General features: G+C 40.9%; 1 protein-coding gene and 1 long non-coding RNA gene across 6 annotated transcripts in view; one reads left to right on the plus strand and one right to left on the minus strand.

Moving 5' to 3' along the window:
* Window positions 1–619, minus strand: part of LRRK2 (leucine rich repeat kinase 2) — a 64,714-nt gene extending 64,095 nt beyond the window's left edge. The window contains exons 1-2 of one of the 2 annotated variants that reach the window (XM_090136141.1): window positions 222–618; window positions 58–143 (exon numbers count right to left, since the gene is read on the minus strand). In XM_090136141.1, the coding sequence (XP_089992267.1) occupies window positions 58–143; window positions 222–381 (246 nt within the window). In that variant the 5' untranslated portion in view covers window positions 382–618. Of the gene's footprint in view, window positions 1–57 lie in introns of both variants that reach the window. The other variant, XM_031600581.2, reaches the window with a different exon arrangement.
* LOC149919409 (uncharacterized) overlaps window positions 467–21,359 on the plus strand; it is a 27,931-nt gene continuing 7,038 nt past the window's right edge. Inside the window, exons 1-4 of one of the 4 annotated variants that reach the window (XR_016464475.1) lie at window positions 467–552; window positions 5,220–5,820; window positions 6,688–6,810; window positions 14,276–16,528. This is a non-coding gene — a long non-coding RNA (uncharacterized LOC149919409). Of the gene's footprint in view, window positions 553–3,114; window positions 3,193–5,219; window positions 6,811–14,275; window positions 16,529–21,359 lie in introns of those variants that run through there. The other 3 variants (XR_016464474.1, XR_016464472.1, XR_016464476.1) reach the window with 3 other exon arrangements.

Raw genomic sequence — 21,359 nt, forward strand, 5'->3', positions numbered from 1 at the left:
GAGCTCACAGACCCAAAGACCCCTCGCGCGCGGTGTCGGGGAGGAGCGTCCCATTACCTGCTGCACGCCGGCCGCTCCCGCGTACAGGTCGAGTACCAGCAGCAGGGGCACGTGGGCGTTGCAGCCGCCGAACAGCCGCGGAGCTGCGGGGACACGGAGAGCCGCGTTAGGGCCCGGCGGAGCGGAGCCGGGAGGGCAGGCGGGCAGCGGCCGCCCCTTACCGCTCTGCCGGGCCGCCAGCTCCAGCATGTCGCTCAGCGTCTGCACCAGAGTCTCCGGCCGTTTCCTCTGCTGGACGTTGCGGAGCCGGACGAGCAGCTTCCTCAGCGCCTCCTCCTCTCCCGCCGCCGCCGCCCGCTCCCAGGGGCAGCCGCTGGCCATGGCCGCGTCGCCGTCCCCCGCGCCGGGCGCCTACCCCATCCGACGCGGCCCGTGGAGACGGAGAGCGAACGACGCGGACCCGTCCCGGCGCGCTCGCAGGGCCGCGCGGCGTCACCCGGCCTCACCCGGCTATTTCGGTTCGCCCCTCCCGCCGCCCGCCCCGCGCTCCGGGTACGCGGCCGCGGCCAAACCCCGCGGGCGGGAGGGAGGGAGAGGTGAGGAGAGAGCGCCGCCGCCAGCAGGGGGCTCCCGCGAGGGCCCGCACGCTGGCGGCCCGCTCTTTCACAGTGATTGACAATACGAGCGCCCAATAGAATGGCAGAACGGCGGCACCGCGTTCCGCCCCTCATCCTGCCCCGGCTATAAAGAGAGCCCTGGAGGGTGCGCTGCTGGTTGGGGGTGGTGTGAGAGTTTGGTGGTTGTGTCTTTTGGTGGGGGGTTCTTTTTTTGGTTTTTGTGTTTTTCTTCTTTAGCGTGAGGAAAGCAATATCTTTACGTGATGGCTTACCACAGGGAAGGAGAATCATAGAATCACAAGGTTGGAAACGACCTGCAAGATCATCTAGTCCAACCGCCTTCCCATTCCTATTAGTGCCACAAGCTACTAAACCATATCTCGTAGCTCCTCATCCAGGCGCCTCTTGAACACCGCCAGGGATGGCAACTTCACCACCTCCCTGGGCAGCCATTCCCGTGCATGACCACTCTCTGAGAGAAAAAGTTCTTCCTCATGTCCAACCTAAACCTCCTCTGGTACAACTCGTGGCCATTTCCCCAGGTCCTGTTCGTTGCCTGGGAGAAGAGGCCAAACCCCTCCTCATCACAACCTCCCTTCAGGAAGTTGTAGAGTGCAGTGAGGTCTCCCCTGAGCCTCCTCTTCTCCAGACTAAACAATCCCAGCTCCCTCAGCCGCTCCTCATAAGACTTGTGCTCCAGACCCCTCACCAGTTTTGTTGCCATTCAACGAAAGGAGGCAGATGTAGTTGATGTGCTTAATCCCTGGACAAGTGGCAGGTCCTGAGCCTACCAGGTGTCTCCTTGTGTGAAGCAGTGTTTGGGAATGTCCTTCTCTAGGGCTCTGGGTAGAAGGGCTTGGGTGTTCTGCTGGACAGCGTGTTGCCCATAAGCCAGCGTTGTGGTCAAGAAGACCAATGTTTTCCTGCATTAAGAAGAGTGTGGCCAGCAGGTTAAGAGAGGTGACCCCCCTCTGCTCTGCTTTGCTGAGGCCACAGCTGGAGTGCTGAGTCCAGTTCTGGACTCCCCAGTGCAAGAGAGAGAGTGTCCAGCAGAGGGTTGCAGAGGTGATTGTGGGCCTGGAGCATTTCCCTTACGAGGAAGGGCTGAGACCTGGGGCTGTTCATCCTGAAGGAGACCAGGAAGGGATCTTGTTAACACTTAAAAATATCTACAGGGCTGAAGTCAAGTGGATGCAGCCAGGCTCTTTTCAGTGGTGCCCAGAGACAGGACAATGGGCACTAATTGGGATGCAGAAAGTTTTATGCAAACATGGAGAAAAACTTCTTCATTGTGAGGGTGATAGAGCACTGGCACAGACTGCCTGGAGAGGTTGTGGAGTATCCTTATCTGGAGATTTCAAAAGCCACCTGGGCACTTTCCTCACTTTCCTGTGCAGCTCACTGTAGGGAACCTGCTTTAACAGGGACTTGGACTCAATGATCTCTAGAGGTCCCTTTCAACCCTTACAATTCAGTGATTCTTTTTGGTGGAAAGTGGGGCAGGAGCTGTGGCAGCTGAGGTGATGCTGAGGGCCTGGTGGAACAGGCTAACCTTGGCCGAGGAAGGCAACTGCCTGCAAGTATTTTGGCCCCATGGGCTTGGTTGGGTCTGTGGGTTTGCTTAAAAGAAACCTTTTGTTGCCTGTAGAAGTAAATTTCACTCCAAGCTGTGCAATGAGAGTTTGCCATTCTTAGATAAGAAAGTTCTCCTGCCCTGAGCATGCATTGCTTCATTTGTGGTTGATGCAATCTTCCTGTAATCTGGCAATGCTTCCGGCAGCTCAGCCACTTTTCTGAGGGAGCAGTATGTGGGCAGCAGGCTGCCAAGCAACTTCGTAAATAACTTTCAGAAAAGCATTACGAGTGGTTTATGTTACATAGAGGAGTTGTATGCTCTTTGAGTATTAAGGGAATAAATTTTATAGTTAAATTGGAATTTTTTTAGACAAAAGTCCAGTTTGACAGTTCATGGAGTATGGATTTACTTGAAGCTTGTGCTCAGATTAGTGTTTGATTGATAGAAATGTGCGATATTGATTGAACAGCTGATTTACAGGTCATTAGTTTTTCAAAGTAAGTTCTAAGCAACCGTGTTTGTAAATGCTTCTGAACACTCATGGTGCTGGTCTATTGGTCCAGGAAGGCTCAGACATTGCTGCCCTCATCATCTGCACAAAGAAACTATTGTCTCGGCATCCCAATTATAGTCTGCTAATTAGGGCTCAGTTTGTTTAGCGATGAGCTGGTAGTATCTCTCTCTCTAAAGCACAGGGAAACAAAATGTGAGGTAGCCTTATGAAATAGTGACTAATAGTTTGAGGTGTGGAATTAATTGTATCTGGAATAAAACAAAAATAAGTTGAATTAAATGGATTGGTTTCACTCATAAGAAGTTTTTTCTTACTGCAAAACCATTAATTCAAGCATAAAGAATAACTTTTAAATCAAGAAAAGATGTCCTAAGCTTTTTTTTTTTGTCTTGCAAAACAAATGCAAATCTACTCTCAGTAATTGGCTTTTTCCAGAACCTGTCAAGCTGTAGCCGCTATCAGACTTCAGCAGAAGATTTTTAAAGGTCAGTCTTCAGAGTTTATACTGCTCAGAAATTTAAGTTTTAGAATCTCTGCAGTTACAAGTTACAACTAACGATACCGATAAAGTCACATTAATACAACTTTCAAATACTGGAAGTGATTTTGTGGCTGTTTTGTAAATTCAGTTGAACTTCCTTCTGGCTGTGCTGCTGCTCTGGATTTTTTTTTTGCAGTTTATATAAGGATGCAGTGGTGTAAGTTACATACTGCAGTGTCAGTGGATCTAAGTGACGTAAATTTGTGGTTTTAAGGAAATAAATTCTCATGTCTTGCATGTCCACATGTATATGTTGAGTTTCTGCTCTTCTGCATTTAAAAGCCTTGTGTGTATCAGTTCTTTTCTGGTCAACTCTGCTTCAAACAGCTTTCAGTAGTTTAGCAAACTTCAAGCTTGATTATTAGGTAAGTGATAAGAGAAAGCAGATATTAAATCTAAAATGTAATCTTGGTTTATACTTTAAGAGTTTTTTTTTCTTTTTCTTAAGAGATCTCAGGTTCAGTTCTTCAACATTGTCCTATTTGTGTATGTTGTCACTCCACCCCTCCACCCGCTCCTCTGGCACTCCCTAAATTCCAAATGATTTTCACTTCCAAGCACTTGTTTCCTTAAGTGTTTTTTAATGAAATCGGTATTGTTTAGCACCTGGCTCTTTCTTGAGGCTGGGTGCTTTGGGTGTACAAGTTATTTCTCCTTTTTATTTTTAATGAGACTGACAGCTAACTGCCCTGTCTGTACTGCTGTGAATTTATCCTCCTGGATGGGACCTCTTATGCTCATTTGGTAATGTATCATCTCTAGAGGGTGACCATTTAGACAGATACAATGGCATAACAATGTATTAATACAGAGACTAATAAATTTTTCTTTCTGGTGATGTGTAGAAGCAGATCTTAACTTCCAGCTTTTGTATCATAATTGGGAAAAAAAAAAGCATGGTGTCAGAGAGCAGTGGAGATTTGACGGTCTTGCTCAAATGAGCCTGGGGATTGTGGTATCAATGGGATAACTACAATTTTAGGTCACCTACTTCTTTCCTGCTGCAGTTTATGAACACATGAGAGCAGTACAGAACTGTGTGAAATATTATATTGAAGACTGAGATTTGGCTTTTAGAGAAAATATAAGGCAATGTGAGTTTGGGTTTGGCTTTGATTACTGTGTTTTTGATTCATGTATATCAGGAAGTTTTTTTTTTCGTATTTGTCACCTGATTTCAATGTGGAAAGTAGGAACCTGATCACGCTAATCACAGCACAGACACTCTGTTAATCTAAGACTGTGGGACTGCATTTAACAACTGATGTGTTTGAACCCCATTGATTTTTACCCTGACTCACCTTTGTAATTAGTAACCTCCATTTTTTTTTTAACTTTTTGCCATTGGCCATAGGAGTCTAGAGATGGGTCTTGGAGTAGTCTCTTTGGTAGGGTGTCTGGTGAGAGCTTGTTCAGGTGAAATCCAGGTGTCTGCTGGACAGATTTCACTTTGGGGCAGTGCATGGATGTGGCTGAAAGGCTGATTGATCCAGGGTTTGATGTGGGACTGTGTAATAGGATGCCTGAGGAGCAGCTGCCACATTGCTGAAAAGAAACTTAACCAGTGAAGATGTAGATTCTTCTGAATATAACACAGAAATATTTATAGCCTGTCCTTTGTCAGAGGGATGATTTCCTGTAAGAAGCAAGTAGTTATTTCCTTATTCTGTTTGTAGGTGAAACTGTAAGCGTGATAGGGAAGACTAGATTGCTGGAGAGAGTTTTCTTGCTGTTGAGCTTAAATCTCATTTGTGTTATAAAATGGGTTGTCATGGCCCAAACCCTAACCGTGTGTTGGGGGCATACTCCTGGACCAGTTAAGTCTAAGATGTGTGTGTAACAGGAAATACTGCTCTGGCTTCTTCCTTGTTCTATTTTAGCGGCAAGAAAATCTTGGCCATGAGAGCACAGCCATTAAGACAGACTTAAATGTTAGCCCACTTCTCATGTGCTTTTTTTTTTTCTTTACAGGGGCTGTTGTCTGTTCCCCTGGTGCTGTAGTGGATGTGGCTTCAACCTCCATGTAACACCATGCCAGCTCTTGCCTGTATGTTCTGAGAGCTACTGCTGTGCTTCCCTTCTCAGCCAGTGCAGCTTGTAACATTTAGCAGTGAAGCATTTCTGTCTACCAGGGCCTGTATATAGTCTCCATACGTGGGTAAAGTAGCTGATTTCAGCCACCTTTTTACATATTTGATTTGATGGTCTCTCTCCTTGTTTCTAGCCTTCTTCACTCTCTCTTGATAAAGAGAACAATGAGAAATGGGAGTACCTGATCTGACTTTTCTGCCCCTGTATTTGTAATGGTGTTTGCGACTTGCTGGTTTTGTCAAGGTGTCCCAGAAGCTACAGGCCTGAAGAAGCAGAGTGTTGTGTAATCTGCACACTTTAGAATGGTTTTCACTGTAGCCTGACAAATTAATAAACCTCACTGCATCTGCTCACAGACCTTGTGCTTTCCTGGTTCTTATCTTTCCTAGGTGCCAGCAGAAGCAGCAATAGCAGCTGTGAATCCTAAGTCTGGGAAGATGGAGTTGACAGTTCCATAGTTGAGAGGCAACTTGCAGATTCTGTAAGGAGATAAGCCAGATTATATATAGGAAAAACATAATGTCCAATGCAGGCAAAAAGGAAATTGCATCTCTAAGACCATGCAGCTATTTCCCTAAACCTGGAATTGTCTGCCTGGTGTAGAATATAATAGTATTTTTTTTCCCCATCAAGCAGTGCATAATGCCTGTGGAAATCATATTACTGATATTATAGATTAACTGAGATCAACTGCACCAAGAGTAGCAAGGACTGTCTTAGCTGTGGGGAAAAAATATTTTACATGGAACTGACTCATTCTAAGTCAGTTATTGAGTGGAAAAGATATAGCTTAAGGAAGTTATTTTCCTCCTTCTGCAGAAAATCTGAAGTATGGTAATGAAGATTTTTTTTCCCAGTGCAGTCCAGCTGTAATAATTTAAATTGCATTCTTTGCTTTTGTTTCATTTCATTTGTTATGGTGTTCCCCACTGAAGTTAGTTTGATTGGATGCCTTCTGGATCCTAGTGTCAGACTTTGGGAGCGTTAACCAAGATTCTAAAGACTCCTTTTTCTTGAATGAATATGTTCAGTGCACCATGACAGTTGGCTGTACAACCAGTGGCACCTGCAGGTGTAATGCTTTAACACTTGATGTTTTGGCATTGTGTTAGTTTGTGTGATATAAATGGTGTGATGCTTACTTGCTTCAACCTATGTATTTGTTACTGTTAGTGCTTTTGTTCTTGTGTGACCACAGTTTTGTGCAGAGTTTGAAACAAACAAAAAAAAACCAAAAAACCCACACAGACAACAAAATCTTCAAGTCTGCTTAAACAGTTAGGGTGTATGTGCATGACAAAGTTTCAGCCTCTGCCTCTCCTGATATTCTTCATTCATCTCTTACCAGGAAAACCAAATAACTGGTTTTGAACAGCCACGCTGAAATAACTGAAGAATATTCTGATTTGTATATAAGCTGTGAATCTGCAGAGGTCTACATGGATTACTGTATACATAGGAGGGCATGAAGGTATAGTTTCTGCAGATAATTTCTGGTTGCTGTTTCATCTAGATTGTTACTAATGTTTTGCAGTTATATGGGCAAATGTGTCATGCCTGGCCCAGTGATGTGTCATGTAGGTGTGGTGACACTTGAAATAGTCCAGGATCTTTTCGGAAGACTGCTGGAAGCTGTAGTGTGGCTGTACCTCTGATGTGGTTACATGCAAAGGGCATGTCAGGGCTGTGACCTGTGTGCACCATCTCATTCTCTCAGAGCTGCTGCCTTTCTAAGGGAGGTGATAAATGTGCTCTTGTTGGATGCCCAAATGCACCTTGGGAAATTGTTGGGTGCACAGCAGTGATGTGGTAGAGGTACACAAGATAAATTGCACTGCAGATCAGTTTATTCCTTCAGGGCAGACTGATACTGGAATAGCAATGTAAACATTTACATTGAAGCTAAACTGGTTGGTGTTTGGAATCATCTGTGAGTTTGGTTCACTGAGTCAGTGTGAGGCTGAGGTGTGGCTTAAGCACTGATGGTGGTGGAGTCATAAGCAGTAGCCAGCATCTGCCCTGCCAAAGCACCAAGGAATTGTCTTACCATGATGGTGTGTTTCTTGGACAGTGATTTGTGACAGAGCAAAGTCTGGAATGAAGATGAAGATGTGCAAAGACTCATGTAGTCAAGTTTGATTCTACCAAACAAAAATGTGTATATTCTTCCAGATTCTATTTGTATTCATTCTTACACGTTCTGAATACTGAACGATCCTTTGCATAAGTCTATGAACCTCTGTGCACAGTGACTCAGTGCTTTGTGATTCCTCCTCTAATCTCCTGTCATTTTTTCCACCAGTGTAGCATATGTTGCTGTCACACAGTACCTCCTGCCAGACTGTCTCCTATTTCTCTGCATCTAACCTATATTCAGCTGCTTGAGTACAGCCATTACTCAAGGCCTACACTGAAAGGCAGACACTATAATATGGATGGAAGTAAATGATGACTTCATAATATCCTAGTGGGGCTGTAGGACTTAATGCTCGCTTTACAGTACTAAATTGTAGTGGAGTTCAAGGAACACAAGCTTTCCTCAGAATTCTCAGAGCTGAAATGGTTAAGGCTCTTCTGAAACCTGAAGATATGTGCTTTGTGGAATAAATCTTGAGTCAGCGTTGCCATAAATCTCACTCAAGGCTTTCTGCTCTTTTCTCTGAAGCAGAATTTCATGCTGATCATGGGCTGTAACTCTCAATTAGTTTTCTGATTTTAATGTTATGATTCCTATGGCCTCATCACCCAATGTGTAATGAACAGTCATATTTTCTCGGAATTTGTGTAATGTCATGTAGAAATGAAAGGTGCATTGAACCATACAGGAACTTCCTACATGAAAGCAATGATAGGTTTGAGCCTACTGTAACTGATTTTTGTTTCAAATCCTCTCAGTGGTTTATGGGATAGAAGTTTATAAAACTGAGGAGCAGCTGAAGGAACATTGCTGGGATCCTCTGGTTGTGCCCATCCTTAGATTTAGGACAAGGAGAGAGACAAAGCCTGGAGTTTCAGCTGGAGTGAGGCTGCAAAGGGGCTTCCAAAGGAAGAGGCAAGCTGGCAGAAACCTCCTCCCTGGGAAGTTTTGTCTGAATTATGGCTGACCTCTGAGTCCAAGGTTCAGCCCAGTCTGAGAACTATATTTAGAAGTCAAATTCATCTTAGAACTTATTGACAATTAGGGTTGTTTGCCTTCTGTTCAGTTATCTCTGATGTCTCTTGCAAATGATTTTGCTGTCTCAGTTCCTTTTTTTTCACCTCTTGGTTATAATTGTCATCTTTGTCATAGAACTTCTCACTTTGAATTCAGTCTGTCCTTGGTATCACTCATCTCAGACCTGTCTTGCCATCAGCTGTGTAGTAATTCCCTCATTTTGTCATCCTTTCCAACTTTGGTGCTGACACTGACATAGCTGTTTTTGTTTTGTGATTTAAAAAAAAAAAAATTTGTTTTTTTAGAGGAAATGCAGACAGGCAGTTGGTCAGCTGTAAAAAGGCTGTATTGCAGTGTGATGTAATTATGCTCAGAACTGAAGCTTCATTTTTCTGACAGGAGAGGGAGGCTGTGTGCAAGCAAAGGAACTAGGCTGTTTTATTCCTTGCTGGAAATGAGTATGATCTTCTAAAAGAGTTGTTATTCTATTTGGGCTGTTTCTAGTGTTTTTACCTTTCTGCTCTCCTGTTTCCTTATTTGCAGTGCTTTACATTGCTGGTGAGCCTTCAGAGGCTTCGTTAGCAATTACCTGGGGACTCTCTGCAAGCTCTTTCTGACCCAGTGCAATCTTGGGTGCATTTTTCCACATTCAGTTTTCCCTCATCATGTTTTAGAGAGAAATGAAAAATTAATTATGAGAGACTTTATGACCACATTTTCTATTTCTGAAGTCTGATTTTTAAAAAGCCCTTTCATCTCTATCACTGAAGGCGTAATATTTTGAATAAATACCTTTCCCAGTGTTACATCACTGTTCTGTGTATTAAGTTTTGTGACTGGAAAGGGATGGTGTTAACTTGAAAGACAGAAAGTGCCCAGATAGGGCCTGTTCAGAAATGATATGATAGTTAATTGATTGTCTCCTGGACAAAATGCTGATAAGTGATTCATCTGCTTTTATCTCTTAGCCAGCAGGAACTCTGTGGTGTTAATGGAGTTACAGCTTCAGAAAACAGTGGTGGGGCCAGATATTCTGCCACAACCTAAAGGATGTTTTTTTCAGTTCATTCTTTAGCCATCAGGGGGTTTGAATTTTCTCTGTGTTCTGTACAGAAGGTTTGTCATCTCTACAGCTTCCAAATGCACCTTTGTTGAAGCCCTACTTGAGTTTCAGAAAGGTGCTAGATACTTAATGATAGGTTTTCTGTGCAAATATCATTTGGTTTGTTCCTTAAAGGCAGTTTAAGAGTGCTTCATATGCAAATTTCAGAAGAGACTGTAGTCATTAAAAACGCTGAATATTTTCATGGTATAGGTTAAGTATAATAAAGGTGAAATTTGTGCTCGTATATTTGAAATTGGAGTGACACCTAGTGGTGGGTGTACTTAGAGCAGTATAGAATCTGATTCTTTTTTATCTTCATGAAACTATTCTTTCCTCTGATCTCTCTTGAGAAAATGCAGATTTGCCTGAAATTCCTGTCCTCTGCTTTTCTGAAATTCCAGCCTTTCTCCAAAATGTTTTTCCTTTCTGTTGTCCTTTAGGGTGCACTCCTTTGCCACATATCACTATGTACCACTAGGTCTTTCTATTAATAGAACAGATAGACTAGTGTAGTACTTTATATAATTTTTCTGCTGAACAGCTGATAATGCATTTTGTGCATTCTTTTGTGCATTTCTAAATTAGAAACTGGAGGAGATGTTCAGGATGTTTTCTGCTGGTATCCAGCTGATTATACAGCCTCTATTAAAGACGTAAAGCTTTCACTTGGTCAGACTCTTAAGGAAAAAAATAATGACTGAGGAATTAATAAGTGGGATTTGTCTGGTTTCTAAGGAGATGCAACATGAGTAAATCCCTGGATGAAGATTTCAAGAGCCTCTTGAAGAAGGCTGGGAGGGCCAGTTGATCTGGAGGGAGCAGCTGATTTGAGGGAGGTAACACCATGTCCAGTTGTACTTCCAAAGGGCTGTAGGTTTCAAAAGGAGATCCCACAGCCAGAAACCAAATGGCACTGACAGCAACTAATATGACAGACTAGGGAGAATGATCAGAGAACAACTCCTTTGCCAAAGGCATGTTGTGCCTGTGGGCACAGTATTCAGTACTGATTTCTATGTGATTTTTCCATGCGATTGTTCTTGTGATTTGAGGAGAAATTCCTCTAACAGCAAAGCAGTGTGCTACTTTCTTTTACTTGGGTTAGATCTGCTGTTGTTGGTAGCAAAATCAGGATCTGCTGTGCCAGTTCAGCAGCTTTGCTCAAGTTGCTTCATCTGCAGGAAGAGATGATAGTGGTAAGTAATATAAATAACATAACTGCCTCTATGGCTGTAGTTCTGAATCAGCTTCTCTGCTGTCATGATAAACTGCTTGAAACATCTTCAGATAACTCCAGTTACCTGGAGAGGGATTAGCAAAGTGCAATTAGAAAATGAAGTAAGACACTGAGATGACAGGGACAGGTTAGGAAGGCAGTATCACATTATGAGAGCAAGACAAGACCAATGTCAGTGACACCAACAAAGACTTTCAATTTCAAGTCAGTTGCTTTTTTAGTATGAATAACCAGGACTCATGTAATGACTAAAAATATGCTGCATTTACCATTCTATGACTAATTCTGCTCTCATGCAGGCAAATTTCAGGCTTTTTTGCTTAAATACATTTATGAATTGCATCACAGGTGTGTATATTCTGACTATCTTCAACATATGTAATGATTGTCCTTAAAATTTGGTTGGTTAGGTAAAGGCATTTTCTTCTCATCCAGAGAGGTTCTCTGAAGTGTGTCAAGTTAGCTTCACTGGAAGGGAATTTTTGGCCACTTACCTGTGGTCAAGTATTAAAGCCTATTGGTGTTGGTTATTTAATACTTTTTTGGCCTTTAATTTTTAATAAGAAGTCTTGAATTTTGAGTTCTTAATTCAGAATTGTACCTTGAACTTTGTTCAAGAGTTCAGTTTTCTGGGCATAAAAGAAATAAAAGTGCAAGCAGAGAGCTTTCAGGGAAAGATGGACATCTTTTCTCTGATCAATACTTTTCAAATGGTTATACTGTTGTCTGGTGGCTATTGCCAGTTTTTTATCTAGAGTAAGTGGGAGTAATTCAGTCATTCATATGGAGAAGTTTGAGCTTTAAAGACTTGATCCCTGATCTAATGGGATTAGGATTTGCAGGCCTAATTGTGTGCTGGGTCCACACTGAAGAGTTGCATGAAAATAAGTGCTGGGAAGAATTAATGCTCTCAAGATGGCTGGAATATGTCGAACATGGATGTAGTAGGAAATGTGAGCCATTGGTTTACCTAATATTATCCAATATACCCCCTCTCCTTATGCTGCTTTCCTAGACCACCTCAGTTATGCTACAATGCATACAGAAAGAAATTGCTCACTAGCTGGATGCCAACACTGTCTTACCTTGGTAGCACTGCTTATTTTTGCTTTATTCATTTTTATTTCATTTAAGTGCTTTTTTCTTATCTGGATCTAATACAGCACCACTGAGTTTACAGGATCACGTACAAAGCACTTTGCTTGTGTCTAAATCTTTGCCTTTTCCAATTTAATTTTTATGGGTCTTTTTACTGTGTAGTAATTTGTCTGTCATTAGTTTTTAAAGAGTGCAAATAAAGAAAGGAACACAATAGTTTAAGTCCTCAAAGCATAATTTAAGAATGCAGAACCAATGGAAGTCATAATCGGGCAACATAACTTTTCCTATCTCCATATTAGGGCCACGAAGATGATCAGGGGACTGGAGTACCTCCCCTATAAGGACAGGCTGAGGGAGCTGGGGTTGTTCAGCCTGGAGAAAAGAAGGCTGTGGGGTGACCTCATTGCAGCCTTTCAGTGCCTAAAGGGAGCCTATGAACAGAAGGGGAATCAACTCTTTGAAAGGGTAGATAACAGCAGGACGAGGGGAAATGGTTTTAAGTTGAGTGAGAGGAGATTTAGGTTGGATATCAAGGGGAAATTCTTTACAGAGAGAGTGGTGAGGTGCTGGAACAGGCTGCCCAGAGAGGCTGTGGATGCCCCGTCCCTGGAGGTTTTCAAGGCCAGATTGGATGGGGGCCCTGGGCAGCCTGGTCTAGCATTAAATGAGGAGGTTGGTGGCCCTGCATGTGGCAGGGGGGTTGGAGATTCATGATCCTTGAGGTCCCTTCCAACCCTGGCCATTCTTGATTCTGTCCAGTTGATGGTGAATTGATCTGTTGTTCTTAGTAAGGAAGAAGGTTCCTAGCTCTTGCATAGGTAATTATTTGTGTGGTTCAACATCTATACAAGATATGCTTTGCAGTTAATAACAAACTTACCTTACTGGATTTGCCAACTACTACAAAACTAATTGTACGAAGTGGAAAAATCTTTTTAAGGTTAATACAGATGTTTTTTCAGATCCTCCTGAGTTGTACTGTACAATTTTTGCACTCCTTATAAATCAGATGCTTTTTCACTACAAGAGCATTATTCATAAGTTTTAATCACTGAAACTACTCTAAGAGTCACTCACTGCATTTGTGAGTGGCTAAAATGATTGACAATTGATTGACAATCTCAATTGGCAGGGAGAGCTCCTCTATCTCCTCTATCTCTTCAAGTGTTCTGATGCTATGTTAAATAACTCAAAGGTAGTAGCAGAACTGTTAATACTGAAGTAGTTAAAAATTGTAGTTCAATTTATATGACTCTAAATTAGTTCTTTACATTGTCTCTTTGAAACTGGGTGGAAAAAAATCACCAGCCTAATATTCTCAAAACAAAATGAAGAAGTAGAAGTTGGCAATGCTCTTAGTTAACCAAGTACTTTCTTTAAAATATTGGTTGTACTTCAAGTAACCTGTGTCAGCAATGACAGTCGTAAGGCATCAAGACAAGTGCTAATGCAATTTACTTGGGAAACAGAATGTTTTAAGTCCCCCAAGTTATTGTCACTGCACAGTGCCATTTACTCATGATTATTGGAACAGGTTTAGTCTCAATTTTACTATCTGAATATTTTTCCCAAATTACTTGCCATATAAATTGAATCAAATATATTTTGCAAGATTGTTTAACGTATGCTGCTGAACTCATGCAATATTTTAATCTTGTTATGTGACTTTTGTAATTCTTAATTTGTGATACCAATGGTCAAATCAGGATAAAACAAAGTGAGGGGGAGTGTTCTTCTGTTTTAACCAAAGTCTGCAATTTTCAGAAGCATAAATTAGCATCTGTCTTTTTCTACAAAGGTGGATGCTGGATGCTGTATGCTCTCTGTGGCTTAAGTTGGATCGTCAGTGTTTCCAAATTGACTTATTTTAATTACAGGCAAATTCTGAAATTTTAACCTTGAATATAACTTGTGGACATGCCAGAGGCTATACAGAGAGACCTAGATATTTCGTTCATCTCAAATTATTGGAATAACAGCAATGTGAAAGTCTTTGTGTACCAATAGCAAAAAGTTACATTTCTCTCACCAGTGAATTGAGTATATTCAAGGCCTGTGAAATCTGTCCTGTATCAGGGATGACTTTAAGGTGAGCTGATGCTCCATACACTACAAAAGTTGTTGGAGATAAATGGTGGTTGTGCTGTGACCTTCTCAGCAGAGGCCAAACCTGCGCACTGTTGCACAGTTTGGGTTAGAGCAGAAGTCTGGTGGTACAATGGGAAACCTTCTGATCTTTATTCCTTAGTCCTGTCTTTTGTGCCTTTGAGAGCTCCTCTTACTGCCCCAAATATCTCTGGCTTGCATTTGACATGCTTGCTTCCTACTGTCCTTCACAGATAGCATGCTGGAGGGCACAACTGGCACCTGCCCAAGACATGATCTCTGCTGGGAGCCTGCACAGAGAGAAGGTTGGGGCTTGTTGTCACATCCTGCATCAACACTGTTTCCCTGCCTCAGCCAGCCTAGCCAGGTGCCTGCCATCCCACTGCTGCTCCCAGTAGTGATGGGTGATGAGATTTGACTGCTCCACAGTACTGATACAACTTTCTGAAAATGGTGCTGTCAAATACTGTCATAGAGCATTAAACTGTCTTCAAGTGTTTTAAGTCAGTGGGACACTTCCAGTTAATGTGCATGACTGATGATCATGTTGAAACTATATTGTGCTTAGCAGAAAACAGTTTAAATCAATTCAGTCAATGCACTGCTGCGTGAGCAGTATAATGTGATGATCAATGAGCTGTTGTCAATACTGAGTCCATAAACATAGCACACCTATATAGTTCTATACTACTTGTTGTGGTGCTACATTGCATTAGCTTTAAGATCACAGCCATGAGCCACAAGAGGGTTAGTCAAACAGCTATTGTTCCCTTGTTTGCCACCTCCTCCATGCTTTTGCCTCTTTCCAAAAAGGGTAAATGTGTCGAAGTGCTTGTGGGGAAGACAAGCTTTTGGTTCAGGGTACAGCACTGAGTGCTTCCAGTAGCACAGCTGCTTGCTGTAATGGGCATTTATCAGTGTTCTCAAAGCTAGCAATGGTCAGCTTTCTAGCAGGCTTCCTACCATATCAGTGGACAGCATTTCAATTCTGGAAATGAAGCAGCACAATTTTACTTAGTACTCTTTTTAACAAGAGTGCAAGGAAAATGTCTACAGTATCCTTTTTGTTTTACTCAGTGCTGTCAGAGTAACAAAACCTATCTCAGAACTGATGTGTCATTCACTTCAATCACTGAACAACATTTGCAATCTTATCAGGGACCAGTTGGGTGGAGCTGGTCTTTGTTCTTTAGTCATTTAGTTCTGCTTTTTGTCCCTCAAAGAACTCAGCTCTGGCTTGAATTTGGCGTATTTGCTTCCTGTGATCCTTCCCAGACAGCAAGCTCAATGATATTTAAGGTTCCTCCCAACCCATTCTATGATGTAGCTGCCATTAAAGAGTGGGAGAATGTAGAGATTTGCCACCACTTATGCCTGCTTTAGAAAAAGCAAGCCTAGGTTTTGTCTTTAGCTTTGTGCACTGGAAAAGGCCTGAAAATTGTGAAAACAACTTCAGGCTGAGATGTTACTTTGAACTTACACAAATTAGTCCTCACTTTCGATGCTGCCAGTCTCTTTAAACAGAGGTGGTTACAAAAGTATCTGTCTGTTTAAAAACAAAACAAACAAAAAACCCAACAAAAAACTTCAGTAATGTTCTTGTCTCTTGGATAGTCAGCCAGTAGTCCCACACAACATAAACTATAGCATTTCATTTCACAGACACAGCTTTTGTGTTTAACAGTATTGTATCTCAGCTGATTTTTTTCTGCTGCACAGCTGTAAGGGAGTCTAATGTGAAAGACGCATGGGTTTCAGTAATTCTTCAGAGCTTGGTGATTTCCCTGAAGGGTTTATAGTTGTTAAATGCAAGGTATCAGTTACCCATTTTCAGCAGCTCCAAGGTTCTTCCTCCTCCACAGTAGAAATTGAGATTTGGATCCTGAAAATATACTTTACAAGAAGACTTTGATTTCTTAAGGTCTTTGTGAAGTACTGCCCATTCTTATTGGTATATGGCAACAACCTGCTGATTAATGCTGTCCCCAAGCTAAAATTAACCCACATTTAGATGCGTGATTTGGAAAATAGTGATAGAAAGGAATAAGGAATACTTGGGAACTGCAGGACTATTCCAGAAGTCTCTATTATAGCAGAACTGCTAAGTCATGGCCTGAAACAGTGATAGAGCACCTGGTGGATAGGCAGGGCCAACCTGTGGGAGCTCAGGTGTATGCAATGCACCTGAGTGACCAGAATGGGTGAGACCACAATCCATCCCTTCCCAGACCTCATTTAAGGGTTGGCAGTGGAGATGAGCATATCTTGCTGGAAATCCCTGCCTAACAGGGTAACTCTTCTAAAGGTAAGCAGTTTTTCTTTCTTTGCTTTTGTATCTACAGCTGTTGTGTTTGGGCTTGTTCTCATTTGCTGCAGCCTAGGATTGTGCTACTCTGCTATTATTGCTGTACTTTCCATTGTGTTATGGTATTACAGCATTGCACTGTGTAGTCAGTATGTTGGTGAGCCACTGTGCTTTCTGTAAGATAAACTTTTTTTTTTTTTTTTCTTTTTTTTTTTCATTCCCAGAATAAATTTAGCCTGATACTGGAGAGCATACTGCATGTAGTACCTGCTTCACCATGTTCTTTCACAACAAAATGTCTGTTTCTCTGTTAGGAACATTTGCTAAAACCAAATTGCATACATTGTAGTAAATGAATTCATTCCTATCCTCACAGTAGGATAATCTCACTCCTTAACTGTAGACTAAAAGTTCTTGGTCCTTCATTAGTTATTTGCATTTCATTTCTCGACTCGTAGCATTCATGCACAGTAGAACATCTGCCCAATGCATGTACTTTTGGGTGCTCTTTGTTTCATGACTAAAACGGGATCAAAATAATGCAAATAAAGGTTTTGAACCTAGAAGATAAGTATAAATTATTCACATAATTCTTCAAGGTATCAGTGAAGTAGGAAACAACTCATGTTTTTATAAGCTATTAAAATATTGATGAAAGTTGCTGAACAAAAGAGCATTCAGTCTTTACACTGATGCATCAGCCACTACTAGTCTTAATTTCACATGTTATACTCAAAAGTTTCTGTGTAATTTCTCAATTCTGTATAGTTTTGTGCTTATCATCTGAGTTTCAGGATCAGCAGCCAAGCAACCATTTTCTTGTTCCCATCTCGCTGAACAGCCTTTCTTATCAATCTGTCAAATGTTTCCAAATAATATTTGGTGCCCTGTTTAAGTTGATCATTCTTAGTAGAAAGGCTGATATTTTTGGCTTTGTGAATCAAATTAAAAACTTATCCTGTTTTTGTAGAACTTCTTGCATTGTAATTCACTGATCTTTCCTATAGAACAGTGGATTGAACGTGATCTGTCTCTGACCATGATTAAAGAATCTTTAAAGCTGAGAGTTAATTTCAATACTCGCCAGCTGAAATGATTTTACCCCTATTTATTGGAAGGTTATTTCTTTATGTAACAATGTAGCTTGCTGCTGTTGAAATATAGTTAAAATTCCCTTTACTGTTGAGATAGCTTTCCTTTTCTGCTTCTAATCATGTTGGTCGGAAATGGCTGTATATAAGTCTTGTTCTTATTTGATCCATTATGCTCTGATTTGATCATTTTAGAGGTTTAAAAAAAAATAATTGTGCTTTGAGCTATTTTGAAATGTGTGCACTGGAAGGTTTTGGATTTGACCAATTTTGGCATATTCTATTTTCTCTTTCTGTCTGGATATTGTTCAAGGTTTTTACTGTGCAATTACGCTTCATTTTTGGCTTTGAACAGAGTCATAAAGTGAGACTGAAGCATTTTGTACGAAGGCCAGCTTCTCCAAAATATCTGTTAATTTAAGAAGCTGTAATTAGCTATCTTCTTTTTTCATCTTTCTAGTGCAAACGGAGAACTTTGAATATTAAGTGTAAAAAGCAGAATACTTGTAGAATATGGAGGATAGATCCAGATCTGGATCATGGCATACGTAAATATTGTCCATTTTCCTATTAGTCTTTGGTAGCTTCTTAGAATTCAGCTTGATTTTCATGACCTACCATAGGTGAAGTGGTTGTTTTTGTTTGTTTGTGTTTTTGTTTGTTTGTGTTTTTGTTTGTTTGTGTTTTTGTTTGTTTGTGTTTTTGTTTGTTTGTGTTTACCTGGCACTGTTAAGCAGATACAGGTACATCATCATCCAAATCAAGATGCAGGCAGTAATTTGCTCTGGCACTGGCAAAAAGATGACAAAATCCACTGAAGTAGTTGGATCTGAATAGCATGTTATGACCTTTATTTGTAATTACATGAGGATCTAGGATGAGCCTAGATGTAGCTGGGACATAGCTCAAGGGACAGTTGTTATTAGATTTTTTTGCTCCTTTACACTGCCACTACGTATGATATGCGCAGCACAGTTTCCCTTTTGTGTATCTGTGCTTGACCATCCCATGACTGAATGAAGGTCAAGAAGTGACCTTCAGACAGATGCCCAGCCTTTAGAAAAATCACATCCCTTCTGTTGCTTTCTCTTGTGCCAATGTGCTAGTGTCAACACTTGCAAATGTTCTTGCTGTTTTGAAATTATTCCCTGGCTGATTTGATGCTACGTTCTGTTTGTGTGGTAGCTTCACACTTTCTTTAAATACAAGAAACCAAACTATCTATTTATTTATTTATTTTATGGGTATGGTGTTGGGTGGTCCTCTCACGTTCTGCCAGGCTCTTGGCTGTATACCTACATATCTCAGCAAATACCTGTCCATTGTTGTAGTGCTCTCTTATGACCTCAGCTCATGACCAGGTGATGCTGTAGAAAGCAAATGGAGAGCAGGGGATTTTTCTTTTCCTATACTGACCCTACTTATTTTTGTTTGGAATGTAGGCAAAAGAAAGTAGTCAACATTAAACCCTGGGCATTGATTTTTTTTTATTTTTTTTTTCTTCCCCCCTTCCTCCCCAGTGTGGTAAGACACTGAATGGAAAGGTTGGTGGCTTTAGTCCTGCAGCCAGAAAGTAGATTCTGCAGCAATGAGATGTTTGTTGCCTCGCTGAAATCTCTCCTTGTTCTAGTGGCCCAATATTCACTTCTGTTTTAAACTTGGAAAACATATACCTTGACTTGTTAGGGCTAAATCAGTGTCTAACAGATGTCTTTGCTGCAAGTGAAACCTATTTAGAGCAATAATTGTGCATGTAAATACTGAACCAGCAGTCTAGGTTATTCAAATAATATATAATAATAATATTTAAGAAGTATATAAACCATACATTCACTAAATTGACTCAAATGCATACAGAGAATAAGCACAGAATTCAAGTATAACGTTTTAAAAGTCTGGGGCTTTAAGAGTGGTTTGAAGTATTGATGATGCTGGCTTGTCATTATCATTGTTTCTGTCAGATTGCTTCTCTCCAGGGATTTAGAGAAATATCTAAATGAAGTTTGATTTGATGACAGAATTAACATTGTTGCTTTTTAATTTTCTAACTGAAAATTTCACTGATGGGTCTTAAAATCTGCTAGATTAGTATATCCACATTATCTTCTTAGAGCAGAGAAGGCCAACAAGAAAGTTGATGCAATTCATCCTTGTTCCTTAGCTTTACTGTGCTCCCTGCAATGATCCTTGTATTTATTGCTCAGTCTTGCATTGTTTTTTCACTTCCTCTGTAAACGTCACAGAGGTTAACCTGAGGTTTTGTTTTAAGCATAGCTCAGTTTGGAGAGCTACCTTTTTGTATTCCACTTCTTGGTTTAGACATGAAAGTGTTAATTAAGGCAAAAATGCTCGGTGTGTGCCTTGCTTAGATGTGGCTGGAAATAATGGATTGCTTCCTGATATTGCTGTAACATGTGGAGCTATCTTTAGCAAATTGAAATCATTATTTATTTCAAAGAGTTTCACGCATCATGTATTCGCTGTCAGGTCTGCATTTCTTGCTGGTGAATTTACCTTTTGAGTTATATGCAGTTCTTTTGGAGACAGTGCAGAGCAGCACCAGCAGCAAGATTTTCATGTTAACATGCTGATTTTCAGGCTTCAATTTCTTTGGCAAATGGTGAAAATAGAGAACTGATGAAGGTAGCAGTCTGAAAAAATAAGGAATGTGGAATTCTTATACAGAGCATTTCTCCTCATAGTCATGTTAAACACATCTTAAGCAGTTGCTGTGTTTTGAATAGCAAATATGCTGGCTACTCTTTTCACAGTATTTCAATATATAATACATGACTGTGTGCTGTGATATAATCAAGGAGACTTCATGGATGTATTCCTAAAAATCTGGAGGTGTTCTTGCCTTCCTGTTTGTGAAAATGATAAATAAATGATAATAAAACTTCTTGGTCTCTTGCTTGATGCATCTGTGTTGATGAAAAAGGACTATAATACATTTTTCTTCTTCTCAGTCTTCGTATGTTTATAGAATCATAGAAATCTTTCACGCTTTATTATATGCATACTGGAAAAGTCACTGAATATTGTAGTTGTAATTTTTGTTTCCATGGTCTTGCACATCAACCCTGTGGCAGTGAATTATCTCATGAATGGTTAAAGCACATTCTGTAGATGCTGCTTGTTCCTCTCTCTGCAGCTGTTTCTGTCACAAGAGTCCTTTTCACTGCCTCATGGAGAATGTTGCTTTTCCCAGGCTTATTCATAGTTCTAAAGTCATCATGCTCAATTGTGAGGCTTAGTAGATGCAATTAGCATCATCTTCTCTCAGCAACATCCTTTACTTGTACTCTTTCCTTGAACTGTTCATCACTAAATGATTATGTTAATGTATAATCTGTGGTACACTGGCATATTGAACATTTTATAATTGATCCTTCTCTCTCAAGGAGAAAATTGTGGTGCTGGAAAAGTTCTAATAGGTGGCTGATTTTCTGATAGGGATCAAAGAATGGAATGAATTGAATGATTCCTGTATGAGGATTCAGTGAACTATTCCTCATCCATACTTTCTTGGAAAATAAAAGAATCTGGGTTGTACGTGTATGAAATTGTGAGTGGTACAAACTGGAAGGGAACTTCTTTTATCCTTTTTCTGTGTAAGAATTAGTGGATGACAAACAAAACTAGCCAGTAGTATGTTCAAAAAAAAAAAAAGTACAAAAGATAATTCTTCATATTGCGCTTGTTTGGCTGTAGAACTACTCATCACAGGACATTGTGGAGGCTAAGGATTTACTCTGATTCCAAAAATGATTGGATTTATTCATAGAAGCAAAGTTTGACTACAGAGTTCAAGATTCACTTTCGTCTCACGAACTCCCTGAGATGCTGATTCCTGCAAGCAATGCTGAAGCTCGAACTGCTCAAATCCTATTTTGGTGTCCAGCAGTCTGTTTCTACTTG

The sequence above is a fragment of the Phasianus colchicus genome, chromosome 1 (genome assembly GCF_987193195.1).
Source record: "Phasianus colchicus chromosome 1, bPhaCol1.hap1.1, whole genome shotgun sequence".
In the NCBI taxonomy this organism is placed as follows: domain Eukaryota; kingdom Metazoa; phylum Chordata; class Aves; order Galliformes; family Phasianidae; genus Phasianus; species Phasianus colchicus.